The 18903-nt window shown below is 40.3% G+C and overlaps 1 protein-coding gene across 4 annotated transcripts; it reads right to left on the reverse strand.

The window, feature by feature from the left end:
* Positions 1-1753: 1753 nt before the first annotated feature.
* LOC103418908 (rho GTPase-activating protein 1) lies at positions 1754-18238 on the reverse strand. Of its 4 annotated transcripts, none has more exons than XM_070819033.1 (6): positions 17535-18236; positions 16726-16846; positions 16434-16553; positions 3534-3587; positions 3357-3419; positions 1754-2576 (listed from the first exon to the last, which is right to left on the reverse strand). In XM_070819033.1, exons 1-6 carry the CDS (start codon positions 17951-17953, stop codon positions 2043-2045), a joined length of 1311 nt encoding a protein of 436 aa, XP_070675134.1. In that variant the 5' UTR covers positions 17954-18236; the 3' UTR covers positions 1754-2042. The 4 variants fall into 4 exon arrangements, with proteins under 4 accessions (XP_070675134.1, XP_028955751.1, XP_028955749.1 ...); XM_029099918.2 differs by having other exon boundaries at positions 16696-16846; positions 17535-18113; XM_029099916.2 differs by having other exon boundaries at positions 3357-3587; positions 17535-18238.
* Between the last annotated feature and the right edge of the window lie 665 nt (positions 18239-18903).

Genomic DNA, 18903 nt, shown 5'->3' on the forward strand with positions numbered 1-18903 from the left:
TGCTTCTTGTGCGTAAGAGTTGTAATTCTTTTAGGACAAACTATCATATTCCTAGGAGTACTATGTGTTCGCTCTTGTACTGAATACTATGAAAAAGTTGTATGTAGAGATATATTAGTCTAAATACAATAGATTATCTATACGAAAGGAAAACAAACCAATAACATCAATTTGATTAATCAACGGATAGGTAAATATGAGGCTACATTGGACTTGATTTTCAAAGCCCTTCTTGTATAATTGTCTTCTTAAATTTCTTGTTAATTTTAGTACTAAGCAACCATTCACATCAATCAAAAGTTTTTTTATTTTATTTTTATTTTTTTTATTAAGATTTGAGTGGTTAATTGGTCAATTCCCATGGAAACAGCCTTAGTTTTCTCTTCTTGTACTATTATTAATTTTATGTAGTTACTCATGTTTAATTTATCTATTTCGTAAATAGTTCGAACTCAGATCATATTATGCGTCTGAATTTGATTCTAAGATAATTTGTTTGTTTCAATTTTCTTTTTGTTCATAGAAAGAAGGCTTCATAAGTTAATCTAGTTAGATTGAATCTATACCAAAATTTAACAATTTTGAACTTAATGCCTAGTTGGGTGCACCACATCCAACCATCGTCCTACATTTCCTCCTCTAATTTTCAATGGCATGGTGAGGAATATTCCAGTGGTTCATTTACAGTAGCCACCTGTTTTATAAGACAATGGTTGGCTCCCATCACACAGTAGTCTGATGCCTCATCTAAATATACATTAATATATAATAAACAAGCCTTTCATATTTGATGGATGCCGACTGCTAGTGTTTGTGGAGAGTTCCATAATCCGATAGATTTTGTATCGTCTTGGTATAATTTTCTTTCCCACGTCGTGTTTATTGGCCATGGATTTGTGGTCCCACTGCGCATACGATGGGAAAGGACTTACATACTCGACGTCACGTTAATGTTCCATGGTGTTTCAGGAGAATGATATAATGTTATTTCATATGTATATCTTTTTTCTTTTTTTTTTAATATAAAAAGTATCTTACTATACATTGACCAAATAATCATCTCCCTCTTTATACATCTTTGGTACCATGTGAGGCGGCAACATACTTTTGATCAAATGGGACACCAAAGCAGAGTCAATAGCTCCAAAGAATGCATTCATTGGAGTTCGAACTTGGGATGGGGATTCCAGACCTTAATCGCTTTCCACTGTACCAACTTATTGGGGTATATGTGTATATCTTTATTTACATGAAATTGTGATACTGATTTGAGATACCACTACAATGGTAACTTAAATTAATAGTATGCGAAAAACTCGTTTGTTGACAATTTAATTTTTAATTTTCACATTTTTACTTGAGACATGAGGAAAATAAAGAAGAAAGAATGGAAACAAAATCTAAAAAGTAAAAACAACTTAATATAGTTTTCCGTTATCAATTTGTTTGCTTTCCTATTACCTTTCTTCTACATACCTCCAACCAACCTTCTCCCACTTTTCTAGACCCTCATTTTTTTCACGTGCTTCACCTCTATCATAACACAAAAATAAAAACCAAAAGCTAAATACGAAATGGTTATCAAACAAATGTTAAAGTTTTTAAATTTCACTAAAATTTTCTGGTAGATTTGTGCATCACTCCTGATCAAGTTCCCATTGATTGTTTAATGATAGATAACGTTAAGAGGGTCTCCGGCCATGCACTGCTCGTGGGCGACTGATACTAGCATAGTTTCTGAAAGTGAGAAAAATGGTTCAAGAATTCATTTTTACTGACCAAATGAGAAAATAAAAAGAAATGTTTGATCACACTCATACATCAGGAACCACGCCAATGGAGACTCCTATTAACAATGTTGGTTAATACTAACAAATCATCCATGAAATACGAAACAGGTTAAGCAAACCACCACCCAGCAAGACAGAAAACACATACATGAACAATGCACACTCTTCCCGGTCTTGCAAATCATCCAAACTTTATATTCACACAATGTCATAGAATCAGTTAAATCCACAATTGTTGGGTCGAGTTTTTCTTCACCGCCAGGCTTCAATCCGCTCCATCGTTGAATCTATGCGACTCAGAGTGCTGATTCCCCTAGCCTTCTGAATAGGCCCTGTTCCGCGTATTACAGACTGCTGTTCACTTGGTCTTTTAGGCACCATTTTGATATTTGAATCACTCGATTGACCAGGCGCGCTCTTAGAGAAGTCGTGCGCTTGAACTTCAGAAGTCATGTTGTTGACTCTGCCAGCTTCCATTTCATTAACCAACGAGTCATCTTGCACCACATCATGGCAACACCCACTGACTTGATTAGAGTTGGAGGAACTTCCAGATTGAGGTTCTTCCATGAACACCGACTGCTCTTTCCCTTCATTAAGTTTGCCAATACCTTCCTTTAAGGATTGTGAAGGGCTCTGGTGTCCATCCTCATCAGAGGGTTCTACATAGCACAAAGGAGGCTCTACAACAAAATCCTTCCTTTCGCGCAGTGTCTTCAAAATAAGTGTTATCAGGAAGTTCATCACTTGGACTGCATACATCAATGCTGTCAATGGATCTGCCATCTGAATCCAAAAAACTCAGTTAATATCCGTCAACGCTCCAACCATTCAGTAATCTGTGATCCTCGGTGGCTCATTGCTGTCAACATTGTATTTTTATGTTTTACTTCTATTTTTATAAGGGATTACAAACTTAGTCAGAAAACATTTAATGACTTTCTATGTATGTAAAACTAGAGCAGTGGGAGGCGTTCCGCTGACGGTTTACACCTACGTCAGTCATATAGTACAAAGCCTAGCCTACAACATATGACATAGTAACATCTTCAACATTAAACAAAAAGAAGATGAGAACAAAAGAAGATGAGAACTAACTGGAAATTTAAAACATGTACCAAAGTAAAGAATGAAAAGAATACAGAACTCATACGTGCAGCGAAAGCATGTATTCAAGTCAGCAATTTGATTATAAGAAAGCCTACATGCAATCTTTCGGAAGATATATTAGAGCTCGTTTGTATATGCTTTTAAAATGACTGAAAGCACTTTTGGTGAAATTTTTTTTGGAACCAATCCTTAGTAAAAATACAAGTAAATTCTGGAAAAGCACTTAAAGTCATTCCTGGAAGAAGCACATAACTGGTGCTTCTTGCAGAAAGCACTTTAAGTGCTTCTTGCAGAAAGCACTTTAAGTGCTTTTGGAACCAAAAAACATTTTCTCTAAAAGTGCTTTTGGTCATTTTAAAAGCACATCCAAACGAGCCCTTAGTTATACTTGCCACAGTACTGGTATATCAAACGCACTCTTCAGGCAAGACAGAAAAAACAGGAAACTGTACACACCTGAGTCATGTTTGGTGCAAAAACCATGGCTATGTTGCGTGCATTCATCTTGTTTAGATGTTCCTGTTGGACAACATCAGCCATAAGGTTAATGGCCCAATCCAGTAGAGAAACTTCAGTCAGCGGTAGAAGCCTCACAAGCTGGGAACAGTCATCTTCTGACTGGCATTGCATTACCTGCTCAGGCGATAGAGAATCCAGAACCCCGGCTGGGAGTTCCCTAAACCAAGCCTAAAAAATAAAATCAAACATCAGGTGAATGTATCAAGAATAAAGATGATGCAGGATGAAGTAAACAGCAAGAAAGCACTTTTCCTTATGGCTGCTCACAAAAATCATGGATGCCTCTTCGTGGGAGTCACAACCATGAGAAAACAATTGAAGATAACATTCAAGTCATGCGAACTCAATAGTCCTAGAATTTCCACCAAACTCAAGAGCAGCATTAGAAAACGTGCACCAGAAGAAAACTAGACAATGAAGTTTGACTTGTAAAAGAAATGTAATGATTGCCATAAAAAATGCACTGATTACAAAATTGAAAGTGAATGAAAATCCAAGAAGTTTTGACTTCGCAAACTAAAATAAGGACCTTAGTAAAGTATAAAGAGAAGAAGATATAGAAGAGAGACCAGGTAAACAGAAGAAAGGAAGCAAAGATCAAAAGGGAGCCCATATGATTTCATAATTTCATAAATCAATCTGTCCCACAAAAGTTGCACCATAACCTAATTTGAGAACAAACTCCTTTCTCAAAACTCTAACAAAATCAAATCAGTAATCGAATCCTTAATTTACTTCTAAACAAACCCCTAAATTATGATAAACGGTCTCAAAATAGTAATAATTCTTTTATATTCTTCATCACTTTCCCTGGACCCCAGCTAGAGGAACTTGTCTCCTGCAAGTTAATGTTCTGGTTGAGAACAAAAAATGAGCATGTGATGCTGCAAGTATATAAACTTCAAAATCATTGTTGAGAACTTCCATTCGATATCGAGGAAAGGTATAAAAGATAGTGACAACTGACCAACTATACCTGGAGTTAACGCAAGCGCAACAAAGGAGGCTCAAGGGTTCCTCGACAAAACAACGATCATGCTCCCATTTGTCAACTGTTGCGCCTTAATTAAGTTCATACTGTGCTTTTAGCATGAGCCTTTGTGGTTTTTACTTTTCAAATAGAATTCACAATAAAGTTAAACACGTTCTGAGTAGAAGACAATTCACAGAGGCACATAAACAACGAAAACATAAAAAATTATCCAACCCTTTCATCTTCCATAAACCCAATCTGAAAAATAAGAAGGATTTCAGAGAGAGAATGAATTCCCAGTGAAATGTTTTTCTAAGGGCTTCTATAAGGGCATCTCCAAACCATAGTGGAATCTCACCTGTTTTTTCATTTAACTTTATTGTTTGTCCCCGACTTTATAGAGCCAGTCTGAAACTCCGCCTATGTCTTACATGGCCGGTCCCAAGCCCGGATAAAGGAGGAGGGGGAGGGCGTCAGGTAGTCGACAGCCGGCACTCCATGATCACGTCGAATCCTTATGAAAATGAATCCAGAACAAAATCGCGCTAAAGCTAGGGCGTCACCCGTAAGTGGCGCGCTGTGTGGCCCGAGCACAGTGATAAGTGAGCAAGGGTCGCTGTATCTCCATCGGCACCCGGATGCAGTGTTAAATGAGCAAGGGGGCCATAGAAACTTCTTTTCGAACGACTCCACTCAAAGTTGTTTGGGAGCATATGCTCCTATCAACTTTACCCGGGACACACAAAAGAAGTACTTTGATCCTATTAGACAGGGGAGGGTGAAGAAGCTAGGACAGAAGGGTAGAGTTCAAGAGAGCAAAATGCGTTTAGGAACGTGGAATATAGGAACCTTAACGAGAAAATCTATGGAAGTAGTGGAAGTTATGGTGAGGAGAAGGATAAATATTATGTGCCTACAAGAAACTAAGTGGGTTGGTAGTAAGGCAAAGGATCTAGAAAACTCAGGGTTTAAACTTTGGTATTCGGGCACAAATAGAACGAGAAACGGTGTTGGCATCATCGTGGACAAGACCTTGGTACAAGATGTTGTAGATGTCAAGAGGATAGGAGATAGAATCATGGCAATCAAGATTGTAATAGGACAAGAACTTATCAATGTGATTAGTGCGTACGCACCTCAAGTAGGGTTGGATACGAGTTCGAAGGAGAAATTTTGGGAAGATCTTGGAGACTTAGTGCAAGGAATTGCTCAGACGGAGAAGTTATTTATAGGAGGAGATTTAAATGGACACGTGGGCAGGGAGACAGGCAACTATGGAGGTTTTCATGGTGGCCATGGTTTTGGGGAGAGAAACGAGGATGGGGAAGCTATCTTGGATTTTGCAATGGCATATGATCTCTTCTTAGCCAACACCTTCTTTAAGAAGAGAGAAGAACATGTGATCACCTACAAGAGTGGGTCGTCAAAAACACAAATAGATTTTCTTCTAATGAGGAAAGGGGATCGTATAATTTGTAAGGATTGCAAAGTTATACCAGGAGAGAGCGTGGCTAATCAACATCGCTTGTTGGTGATGGATGTACATATCAAAAGAGTAAGACAAAAGAACAATACTTGGAAGTGCCCAAGGACTAGATGGTGGAATCTAAAAGAAGAAAAACAAGTCATTTTCAAAGAGAAGGTAATCACCCAATGTGTGTGGGATAGAGAGGGGGAAGCTAGCCAAATGTGGGATTCCATGGCTAGTTGTATCCGAAAAGTAGCAAAAGAGGTATTAGGAGAGTCCAAGGGCTTTGCCCCACACCAAAAGGAATCTTGGTAGTGGAATGAGGAGGTACAAACAAAGGTGAAGGCTAAGAAGGAATGTTGTAAAGCCTTATACAAGGAGAGGACCGATGAAAATGGTGAAAGGTATAGAAAAGCGAAGCAAGAGGCGAAGAAAGCTGTCAGAGAAGCTAAGTTAGCGGCTTACGACGATATGTATAAACGACTAGATACCAAAGAAGGAGAGTTGGATATCTATAAACTATCTAGAGCAAGGGAAAAGAAGACAAGGGACCTAAACCAAGTGAGGTGCATCAAGGATGAGGATGGAAAGGTTCTTGCTACAGAGAACGCGGTTAAAGACAAATGGAGAGGTTATTTTCATAATCTTTTCAATGAAGGACATGAAATGAGTGATTCTTTAGGGGAGTTGAGTAACTCAGAAGAGTGTAGAAACTACTCTTTTTATCGTCGAATCCGGAAGGAAGAAGTGGTTGTAGCTTTGAAGAAGATGAAACATAAAAAAGCAATAGGCCCAGACGATATACCAATCGAAGTGTGGAAACTTTTGGGAGAGACAGGTATAACATGGCTCACTGACCTTTTCAATAGGATTTTGAAAACGAAGAAGATGCCAAATGAGTGGCGAACGAGCACTTTGGTGCCTATCTACAAGAATAAGGGTGACGTACAAAATTGCATGAACTATAGGGGTATTAAGCTAATGAGTCATACAATGAAGCTCTGGGAGAGAGTCATTGAGCATAGATTGAGGCAAGAGACACGGGTTTCGGACAACCAATTCGGGTTCATGCCAGGGCGCTCAACCATGGAGGCAATCTATCTCTTACGAAGATTGATGGAAAGATATAGAGATGGGAAAAAGGATTTACACATGGTCTTTATAGATTTGGAAAAAGCGTATGATAGGGTCCCAAGAGACATTCTTTGGAGGATTTTAGAGAAGAAAGGAGTACGAGTAGCATATATCCAAGCTATAAAGGATATGTATGAAGGAGCAAAGACTGCCGTAAGAACTCATGAAGGACAAACCGAAAGCTTTCCCATAACTGTAGGATTACATCAAGGCTCATCCTTAAGTCCTTACCTTTTTGCGTTGGTAATGGATGAGTTAACAGGACATATTCAAGATGATATTCCTTGGTGTATGCTTTTCGCAGACGATATAGTGTTGATAGATGAAACTCAGGAAGGGGTAAATGCAAAGCTTAACCTTTGGAGAGAAGTGTTGGAATTTAAAGGTCTTCGCCTAAGCCGATCAAAGACAGAATATATGGAGTGCAAGTTCAGTGCAAATGGAGGCCAAAACGAGTTAGGGGTGAGGATCGGAGATCAAGAAATACCAAAGAGCGACCGTTTTCGTTACCTAGGATCTATCTTGCAAAAGAACGGAGAATTAGATGGAGATCTCAACCATAGAATACAAGCTGGATGGATGAAGTGGAAGAGTGCATCCGGCGTGTTGTGTGACCGCCGTATGCCACTGAAGCTCAAGGGAAAATTTTATAGGACGGCAATAAGGCCGGCGATGCTGTATGGCACAGAATGTTGGGCGGTGAAACATCAACACGTACACAAAATGGGTGTAGCGGAGATGAGGATGCTTCGTTGGATGTGTGGGCACACGAGAAAGGATAAGATTAGGAATGAGGATATCCGGGGTAAAGTAGGAGTAGCCGAAATTGAAGGAAAGATGAGAGAAAATCGGTTACGGTGGTTTGGACATGTGCAAAGAAGGCCTACTGACGCTCCGATTAGAAGATGCGACTATGGGACAGAGGTTCAGGGCCGAAGGGGTAGAGGAAGACCTAGGAAAACTTTGGAAGAGACTCTAAGAAAAGACTTAGAGTACTTGGATCTAACGAAGGACATGACACAGGATCGAGCACAATGGCGTTCTAAGATTCATATAGCTGATCCCACTCAGTGACTTGGATTTTCCAAGTCTCCAACCGAGAAGTTTTCCTCACTCGGGAAATTAAGGGAACACTACCCCAACCTACATGCTCCACTCAGAAAGCTTCAACATACAAGCTTCAACATACAAGCTTCAACAAAAGAAAATTCAAAGAACTTAGCGAAGAAGGCTTTGGTGTATTTAACACAATACGTTGAAATGAAGGAAAGCTTATTTATTGATATTCCCGATAAGCTACAAATATGTACATATACATGAGTCAAAATAAACACACAAGAGGGAGCCTTCACAAAGGTTGCTTAGGAGAAGTCTCAGCAGTCGGTAGAGCCCCAGAAAGAGAAGGCACCGGAGGGGGATCATTTGGAGCCTCAGTACTGGACAGAACCCTAGAAGGAGGAGGCATCAGAGGTTGATCATTTGGAGCTTCATTACGCGGTACAGCCCCAGAAGACGAAGGCAATAAATGCCTTTGGAACAAACCCACAAATCTCTGATGATCAAGTAAAACCTGACCATCAGTTTCCTTCATCTGGTCAAGCTTCCTCTTCATGTTTGTAGCATAGTCATGTGCGAGCCGGTGCAACTGTTTATTCTCATGCTTGAGCCCTCTAATCTCCTGTTTGAGACTCATCACTTCAGCCGCCAATGATTCAACTTGGCGGGTTCGAGCAAATAGGCGTTGGGCCATATTAGACACAGAACCTGCACACTGAACACTGAGAGCCAGCGAATCCTTAACAGCTAACTCATCAGACCGTTTGGAAAGTAGTCTGTTATCTTTGGGAGTGAGAAGGTTCCTGGCCACCACCGCAGCGGTCATATCATTCTTCATCACGGAATCCCCAACGGTAAGAGGACCAGTAGGGGAGACGAAGGATGGGCGCCATATGTTGTCTGGAGAAGGCGGGGCTGCCTCTTCAACAAGGTTCAAGTCAAAACGACGGTCGGAGGGGCCAGACATTTTCAAAGGTGTTGAAGAGAGAAGAGGTCGGACAAATCAAGATCTTAGAAGTGCAAGAATGAAGCTTCTACTGGTGGAGATTCAAGTGTGCTTTGGAACTTAATGCCAGCCCCTATAAAAATCTGCACTCGACGGAGCTTCAGAAATCGAAGAGGCGCCTGCTCAGAAATCGAAGAGGCGTTTGCTTTCTCAAAAGTTGGGCTACTTAGAGATCACGAGGGTTGATCTCAGAAATCGAAGAGGTGTTTGCTTTCTCAAAAGTTGGGCTGCTCAAAGACCACGAAGGCCGATCTCAGAAATCGAAGAGGCGCTCGCTTTCTCAAAAGCTGGGCTCCCCAGAGACCACGAGGGCCGATCTCAGAAATCGAAGAGGCACCTACTTTTCCAACCTTGTCAGCACCTGTCACACGCACACTCAGCTTTGCGGAAATTATGGGCATTCTGTCAAAGACTTCTGGGGAAGTAGAAAACACATGAATCTTACTGTTCAATCACCCATTTCCCACACGCAACAATAGCTCATGGGTACCACAGATAACTTTGCCAAAGTTCTCTGCCAAAGTTGAGCACGTGAAGCTTGCAGCTCCCACTACATCGCTCTGACCAAGAAGGGTAAAAGAATAGCAAAGAAACAGCACTAACAAAGTTTAGACCCATAAATTTTGAAGGTCTAGCTACCATATTATTACCCACAAGGGTAAAGGAACAGTACCACTGCTGGATAATTGGAAAGTCCCTGTGTGTCAACCTCTGTGCTTCGTGGCAAGGTAGACTAGCAAACATGCCCAACCTTTACTCACATTCGAGAAAACACTCCCAATAAGATTGCTTGCTCCAAAATCGAAGATGCACCGTCCTCCGAATCTAAAGAGCCAGACTCCCAACATGACTATTTTCTTAAAAATCGAAGAGAGGGTAAAGGAACAGTACCATTGCTGGATAATTGGAAAGTCCCTGTGTGTCAACCTCTGTGCTTCGTGGCAAGGTAGACTAGCAAACATGCCCAACCTTTACTCACATTCGAGAAAACACTCCCAACAAGATTGCTTGCTCCAAAATCAAAGAGGCACCGCTCTCCGAATCTCGAGAGCCAGACTCCCAACATGATTACTTTCTCAAAAATCGAAGAGACACTGCTCCCCGAATCTCGAGAGCCAGACCCCCAGCATGATTGCTTTCTCAAAAATCGATGAGGCATCGTTCTCCGAATCAATCGAAGAGGCGCTCGCTTTCTCAAAAGCTGGGCTGCTCATAGACCACGAGGGCCGATCTCAGAAATCAAAGAGGCACCTACTTTTCTAGCCTTGTCAGCACCTGTCACACACACACTCAGCTTTGCAGAAATTATGGGCATTCTGTCGAAGACTTCTGGTGAAGTAGAAAGCACATGAATCTTACTGTTCAATCACTCACTTCCCACACGCAACAATAACTCATGGGTACCACAGATAACTTTGCCAAAGTTCTCTGCCAAAGTTGAGCACGTGAAGCTTGCAGCTCCCACTACATCGCTCTGACCAAGAAAGGTAAAAGAATAGCAAAGAAACAGCACTAACAAAGTTTAGACACATAAATTTTGAAGGTCTAGCTACCATATTATTACCCACAAGGGTAAAGGAACAGTACCACTGCTGGATAATTGGAAAGTCCCTGTGTGTCAACCTCTGTGCTTCGTGGCAAGGTAGACTAGCAAACATGCCCAACCTTTACTCACATTCGAGAAAACACTCCCAACAAGATTGCTTGCTCCAAAATCGAAGAGGCACCGTCCTCTGAATCTAAAGAGCCAGACTCCCAACATGACTACTTTCTCAAAATCGAAGAGAGGGTAAAGGAACAGTACCATTGCTGGATAATTGGAAAGTCCCTGTGTGTCAACCTTTGTGCTTCGTGGCAAGGTAGACTAGCAAACATGCCCAACCTTTACTCACATTCGAGACAACACTCCCAACAAGATTGCTTGCTCCAAAATCAAAGAGGCACCGCCCTCCGAATCTCGAGAGCCAGACTCCCAACATGATTACTTCCTCAAAAATCGAAGAGACACTGCTCTCCGAATCTCGAGAGTCAGACCCCCAGCATGATTGCTTTCTCAAAAATCGAAGAGGCATCGTTCTCCGAATCTCGAGAGCCATATACCACAGACCACTTTTTCAAAGTGCTCTGACAGAGTTAAAACATGTGAAACTGGCAGCTCCCACTACTGTGCTATGACCAAGCAGGGTAAAGGAATAGCATTACTACTTGTTGTTAGGGAGACTCCTATATATGTCGACCTCCATCCCCAACGGATAGGCAGACTTGCAAAAATGCTCAACCCTTCATCATATCTGAGAGGGCACTCCCAACGAAGCCTTTCGAAATATTCAGCTTTCTTTCCCCCCGATAATACCTCTGCAAACAAGCTATACTAGAGCAAGAATATCTCATATCATCAGGGTTAAAAGCAAGAGTATCCCATATCATGCTTTTTCCCTGTCTTTTCTTTTGGCCTTGTTTTTACCTGCAAGACAAGGAGAAAGAGAGCAATCAGTCAGCACTTGGAATCAAGCTTCCAGCCAGGAATTGACTGCCTGGAACCCCTTACCTGATTACTTACCTGGCATTGCTCTCGAGTACTCATCTTCAACATCTTATGTTTCCAGGGAAGATTCCGCATCTGCTTGAGGAACAGATAGGGCAAGTGCGAAGGATACAAGGAAGCATGTGGAGACAAGCGTAACAGCACACGTGCCGATACATCCATTACTCTGTCAAAAGCAAAAGTATCCCATATCAGCAGGGTGGAACGTACTCTAGATTTGATGGACTTGTTTTGACCCTCAAATTCTTCAGTTGGCCTTATACTCTGGAGGAAACCAAAAAACCCTCCAGCTCAGTTCAAGAATAAGCCTGTGGAACGTTACTTCTTCAAAAGCAAAAGTATCTCATATCATCTCTTCTCATTTTTCTTCTCTTTATCCTTCATGCTGCTGCAAGATGGGGAGAAGGTGAACAATCAGTCGGAGCTCTGATTGCTTACCTTGTCTGTCACCTCTTTCAGCAAACCCCCTAGCTCGGCGACTTGGGGGACTCCTACTACATGGTTTGTATCGCGCTTGACCAAGCCTGAAACTACAAGTAAGCTTCAAGTGAAATTGATACATTACCTTGTGCATCTCCACCAGTTAAAGATACCACCCCTGGATGGAGGAAGAGTACTTCCAGAGAAGATGCCACATCTACCTATGAGACAGATAAGGCAAGTCAAGACGACACCACACTCCGATACTTAGAAGTTTCATGATTACGAGATCATTCTCCCACAATATTTCCTAATGTCATTTGTACTAAATCATTCACTTGTACTCACTAAAGGAGAGCTTGAACCTATGTACTTGTGTAAACCCTTCACAATTAATGAGAACTCTTCTATTCCGTGGACGTAGCCAATCTGGGTGAACCACGTACATCTTGTGTTTGCTTTCCTATCTCTATCCATTTATATACTTATCCACACTAATGACCGGAGCAATCTAGCGAAGATCACAAAAAGCGACCGTTTTCGCTACCTAGGATCTATCTTGCAAGAGAACGGAGAATTAGATGGAGATCTCAACCATAGAATACGAGCTGGATGGAAAGAGTGCATCCGGCGTGTTGTGTGACCGTCGTAGGCCACTGAAGCTCAAGGGAAAATTTTATAGGACGGCAATAAGGCCAGCGATGTTGTATGGCACAGAATGTTGGGTGGTGAAGCATCAACACGTACACAAAATGGGTGTAGCGGAGATGAGGATGCTTCGTGGGATGTGTGGGCACATGAGAAAGGATAAGATTGGGAATGAGGATATCCGAGGTAAAGTAGGAGTAGCCGAAATTGTAGGAAAGATGAGAGAAAATCGGCTCCGGTGATTTGGACATGTGCAAAGAAGGCCGTCTGACGCTCCGGTTCGAAGATGTGACTACGGGACAGAGGTTCAGGGCCGAAGGGGTAGAGGAAGACCTAGGAAAACTTTGGAAGAGACTCTAAGAAAAGACTTAGAGTACTTGGATCTAACGGAGGACATGACACAAAATCGAGCGCAATGGCGTTCTAGGATTCATATAGCCGACCCCACTTAGTGGGAAAAGGCTTTGTTGTTGTTGTTGTTGTTGTTGTTGTTGTTTGTCCCTGACTTTATAGAGCCAGTCTGAAACTCCCACTTAATCAAATCCCATATCCCTTGAAATTGAATCACTAATTGAGTACTACTAAAAGTCTGAGAATAGTTAAGTAATTATCGCAGGACCTTCATTACCTGGACATTTATTTAGAAACTATATTCTAAGCAATGTAAAATATGGCAATTTGAAAATTTCCTTTTCACAAACTAACTACGGAAATACATTTAAATTTATACATGTTGATGCCAAAATTAGATCAACCATTCCATTCTTTGTGCCTTGAACATTCATTAAATCAAGGGGGAAAGTGGGATCATTGAGGGGGACAGTGTAGAGTCAAGTCAGCCAACGACCCCAACAATCAAATCAGTCAAGCCAATGTGAGAAAGCACAGAGGCAGAGATTTGGCTTAGCAAAAGACTAAAGTGAGCATACACTACTCTTCAACAGCAATGTGGTATTTATAGGATTCCTTCTGATCGTTCTTGGTCCTTTCCTAAGAGCATATTTGGCAAAAGGAGACATCCACACTGTGGAAGACAATACTCCTTGCTTTCAGGGCTGGCTACCCTACTCCCATGGTAGCCTACACCTGTGTTTGCCCACATTACAAACCATATGGATGTTGTATCTTGAAGATAAGCTGAACCAGATTACAAAGGACCTAATAACTACCCAGAAACGATACATACCAGGACATCATCAAACTTAATTTTCCTGTTATAATTGTCATTCTATAAAAGAGGTGTTTTTTTCTATCAAGATTCATCAACCCAACTACCATGATAATCAAAGGGCTAATGTACACATAGAAACAGTCATAGCATGACAAAATTAAGCACGAAATTAATGCAATGGCCAAGAATAGTCAAGAACTTTGTGACCATGCTATTCGAAAAGTGGTGGTACATGTACCAAGGTGGCAAGGGTGGAGGTGGATCACAAAAGCAGCATCAGTGGTGACTTTAACCTAATGCAACACTTAGAAATCATAGTAGAATAGGATTTCCTTTTGCACTTTTCCTTTATTAGGATGAACTTCATAGACACGACACATTAAATAATATAGGACGCTTTTGAACTCCTTGCTCTACATTGCAACATAATAATGTACAATGCGGCTGCCAGTGTGTAAACATCCATATAGTTGAGGGGCACAAAAATTTGATTATTTAGACGTACTCAAAATCCATTCTGCCAAAAATGGTAAAGGGGTCATCTACAAAACACGTCTTCTGCAAAGGAGTTCGCTTTAGTTATATAATATAAAAGACTCTAGCTTTGTATGTTTCATTTTGTTCAGATGTATAACTGCAATGGTTGTGTGAAATAGTGTAAGATTGACACTGGAATTAGGGGTTTGTAAAACAAGCTGACAAAAGCATACACTTGAAGTTCATTGTTGAGCACTTCCATTCGATATCGAGGAAAGGTATAAAAGATAGTGACAACTGACCAACTATACCTGGAGTTAAAGCAAGCGCAACAAAGGAGGCTCAAGGGTTCCTCGACAAAACAACGATCATGCTCCCATTTGTCAACTGTTGCGCCTTAATTAAGTTCATACTGTGCTTTTAGCATGAGCCTTTGTGGTTTTTACTTTTTAAATAGAATTCACAATAAAGTTAAACACGTTCTGAGTAGAAGACAATTCACAGAGGCACATAAACAACGAACACAGAAAAAATTATCCAACCCTTTCATCTTCCATAAACCCAATCTGAAAAATAAGAAGGATTTCAGAGAGAGAATGAATTCCCAGTGAAATGTTTTTCTAAGGGCTTCTATAAGGGCATCTCCAAACCATAGTGGAATCTCACCTGTTTTTCCATTTAACTTCATTGTTTGTCCCCGACTTTATAGAGCCAGTCTGAAACTCCCACTTAATCAAATCCCATAGACAACTCCCTTGAAATTGAATCACTAATTGAGTACTACTAAAAGTCTGAAAATAGTTAAGTAATTATCGCAGGACCTTCATTACCTGGACATTTATTTAGAAACTATATTCCAAGCAATGTAAAATATGGCAATTTGAAAATTTCCTTTTCACAAACTAACTAGGGAAATACATTTAAATTTATACACGTTGATGCCAAAATTAGATCAACCATTCCGTTCTTGTCACGCGATTCTTTATGCCTTGAACGTTCATTAAATCAAGGGGGAAAGTGGGATCATTGAGGGGGACAGTGTAGAGTCAAGTCAGCCAACAACCCCAACAATCAGATCAGTCAAGCCAATGTGAGAAAGCACAGAGGCAGAGATTTGGCTTAGCAAAAGACTAAAGTGAGCATACACTACTCTTCAACAGCAATGTGTGTATTTATAGGATTCCTTCTGATCGTTCTTGGTCCTTTCCTAAGAGCATATTTGGCAAAAGGTGACATCTACCATGATAATCAAAGGGCTAATGTACACATAGAAACAGTCATAGCATGACAAAATTAAGCACAAAATTAATGCAATGGCCTAGAATAGTCAAGAACTTTGTGACCATGCTACTCGAAAAGTGGTGGTACATGTACCAAGGTTGCAAGGGTGGAGGTGGATCACAAAAGCAGCATCAGTGGTGGACTTTAACCTAATGCAACACTTAGAAATCATAGTAGAATAGGATTTCCTTTTCACTTTTCCTTTATTAGGATGAACTTCATAGACATGACACCTGTATTAAATAATATAGGACGCTTTTGAACTCCTTGCTCTACATTGCAACATAATAATGTACAATGCGGCTGCCAGTCCATATAGTTGAGGGGCACAAAAAGCTTATTATTTAGACGTACTCAAAATCCATTCCGGCAAAAATGGTAAAGGGATCATCTACAAAACACATCTTCTGCAAACGAGTTCGCTTTAGTTATATAATATAAAAGACTCTAGCTTTGTATGTTTCATTTTGTTCAGATGTATAACTGCAATGGTTGTGTGAAATAGTGTAAGATTGAGACTGGAATTAAGAGTTTGTAAAACAAGCTGACAAAAGCATACACTTGAAGTTCATTGTTGAAGTCTTAAAACACATAGAGTTGTTTAAGACACATTAAATTCATATATACATTGAACTTCTTTTGGGATTTTTTTGGCACCTAATTTCTGAAAACTTGAAAAGGAAATAATTAGTCCAAAAGAAGCTATTAAGTACAACCCTTTTTGGACTATCCTAATTCATCACTCAGATCAGCTAACCTTCACATATTTCTTGCGAACAAGCATATGCCAAAAATGATGCAATACATTAACTATCAATCATATTCATAACTCTACCTTGATCAGTCCTGCCAGACAGTGTATATCAATGCCTTCTGGTACATCTCCCCTATTTAATTGGTCCCTTACATGCTCCTCTTGACTGTTTTCAGCATTAATTCTGAAAATCCCTTCCGCCTACATGTATAATTGAACAATTTGAGAAAACTTCAGGGGAAATAATATAGAACAGGAACTACCCCATATCACACAGGAAATACAACAGATGAACCAGAACTATAGTTTTACCAATTCTTAAATCAGAATTCGTGATATGTACCTGGAAAGCATGGAGGGAATAAGTGAATACCTGAAGGCCTCCTTCTGCATATAACCGTCCTTGCATAAGCAAGAGAATTGTTGGCACACTATTACCTCTAGAGTCGTATGACAACTGCATGGACTCCGTGGATACTCCAAAAACAGTTGTACTACATATTAAAAACTTAAAGTCAAGGGAAAAACAGAAAGGCAGAAATGTTAATACTTGAATGATACACGTTATCTTTTCAAGGAAAACAAGCACTAACTTTGAGTCGGGAACAAATAAATTTAAAAACAAATAGTTGAGCTCATGTAATGTTGTAAAGGGTTCCTTACACATTGTACAATTGCAAAGTTTAATCTCATTCACCTGCCATGATGCTGGATGAGATGGAATCCGCAATTGTCAATGTCATTGCCCTTACCGGATTAAAGACACCAGCTTGATCAACCCATTGAGAAGATTATACTAAGCAATACTTTTGACCAAGTCATACCTAGACCAAAATCAAGGAGGTCAATAGAACATAATCAGGCAGTGCATGTACCCTCACAATGTCGAGGTTTAATCAAACCCGACCGAACAGACAAAATCAGAAACCGGTTGTAGTGCACCCTCAGAATCTCAATAATGCCATAGCAAAAGAAAACAATACTATAAAACATGCAATAGTTAAGTTCAAGAAATTCACAATATTTTTAATATCGACCAAAACCAAATGCGAGCAAAACCCATCAACCAAAACCAAATGCAAGCAAAACCCTTCAACCAAAACCAATAATTTATCAATCGCAGTAATTGGGTCAAGCCCACATTGACATAATTCCACCCAGAAAAGTAAAAAGTAAAGTTACCTTGCACTGGGAGGTCTCCTGGGCACTTCGGGTTCAAACTCCACGGGCAAACCCAAGAACCCATTGAACCTATCAAAGGTTACATGTGCCACGTGTCGCACATTGGTTGGCCAGCCGATCTCCATAGCGCAAAGCTCCCTCCTGTCACTCTTGCAAGGAATCAAAGATTTCCTGAAAAAGGTTACCAGCAACGCCAACAGAGAAAGCTGCTCCCTTCTGCGCTTGTCACGGTCCTTCGCCTCACAGCAAGTCGCCGCAGAGTCGCAATCGTCGTCGTCTTCGGTGGGCCGGGGTGCGCCGGATAAAGAAGACGGGGCTGCGCAGGATAAGGAAGAATTGGAAGGAGGAGAGGAAGAGGAAGAGGAGCTGGGTCTTGGGGAGGAAGAAAAATGGGAAGGGGAATGGAGGACCTCAGTCATGGCTGGCAACGAAAGCAACCCTTTTGCTTTAACTCGATTAAAAAACAAAAGAAAGCATTTTCAAAGTTTGTTTCTTTGGCTTGGTCTTGTTCAAGGTTTTACAGAGGAGCGAGCGAGAGTTGGATGATAATTGGATTGAAAGGAAAGGGAAAGGGTCTCATTGGGGGAGATGAGCAATGTGGGACGTGAGTATCATTAACTGAAATAAATATGGTTCCTTTTGTTTTCAGATGGTGTAGAGAGAGACACAGAGACTTGGTGATTTGGTGGGAAGTCTTGAGAGGGAAATAAAATACGGTTGGGGTCGGCATTAAAAAATGCACGATAATGCTGAACTTTTGTATTAATGAAGACATCAAGAAAATGAGAATTGTAATTAGGGGGTGATTAGGAGAAATTATTAGGTCTATGCTGTCATCCGTGATACTTCCTTTTAAAATTTGACATGTGAACTTTTTTAACAAAACTGAATTTATAATGTACATTCTAATATTAAATTAAAGATACATCCTTCGCCATCTGAATTATGCAACACCACACTCTGACGTCGGTACAGACACGTTCTTCACCGTCTGGGTTTTGATCAAGGTATAAAATATTGATGATATCGGAAATATCGATTGTCCATAAATACGGAAATTTTGATGGAAATATCGGAATATTATCGATATCGATAAAAATTGAATAAAAACCATGGAAATTGTAAGAAAAACTTGGAAATTTTTATTGAAACTTTGTAGGATGTTTATTTAGTCTATTATCTATTAGTTTATTACAAAAAATTGGTAGGAAATGCATTGCATGATGGATTTAACTGATTTAAGTTGATTATATAGCGAGCTGGCAAACATTGTAAGTGTAGAAAATATGTAGTAATTAATGAAAGAAATTTAAACACATCATAATCATTTATATATAATGAATTAGTACAATATTTTATACTTTATACA

This window comes from Malus domestica, chromosome 03 (assembly GCF_042453785.1).
Source record: "Malus domestica chromosome 03, GDT2T_hap1".
Classification (NCBI taxonomy): domain Eukaryota; kingdom Viridiplantae; phylum Streptophyta; class Magnoliopsida; order Rosales; family Rosaceae; genus Malus; species Malus domestica.

What these genes read in the sequence shown, in the direction of transcription:
- LOC103418908 (XM_029099915.2), bottom strand. Translation starts at nt 17,953, where the DNA reads ATGACTGAGGTCCTCCATTCCCCTTCCCATTTTTCTTCCTCCCCAAGA. An exon ending in GTCTGGCAGGACTGATCAAG is followed by an intron (nt 3,588 to 16,433) that starts GTAGAGTTATGA and finishes TTTATTTTTTAG; the next exon opens with GCTTGGTTTAGGGAACTCCC. An exon ending in TTGCACCAAACATGACTCAG is followed by an intron (nt 2,577 to 3,356) that starts GTGTGTACAGTT and finishes TTTTGGATTCAG; the next exon opens with ATGGCAGATCCATTGACAGC.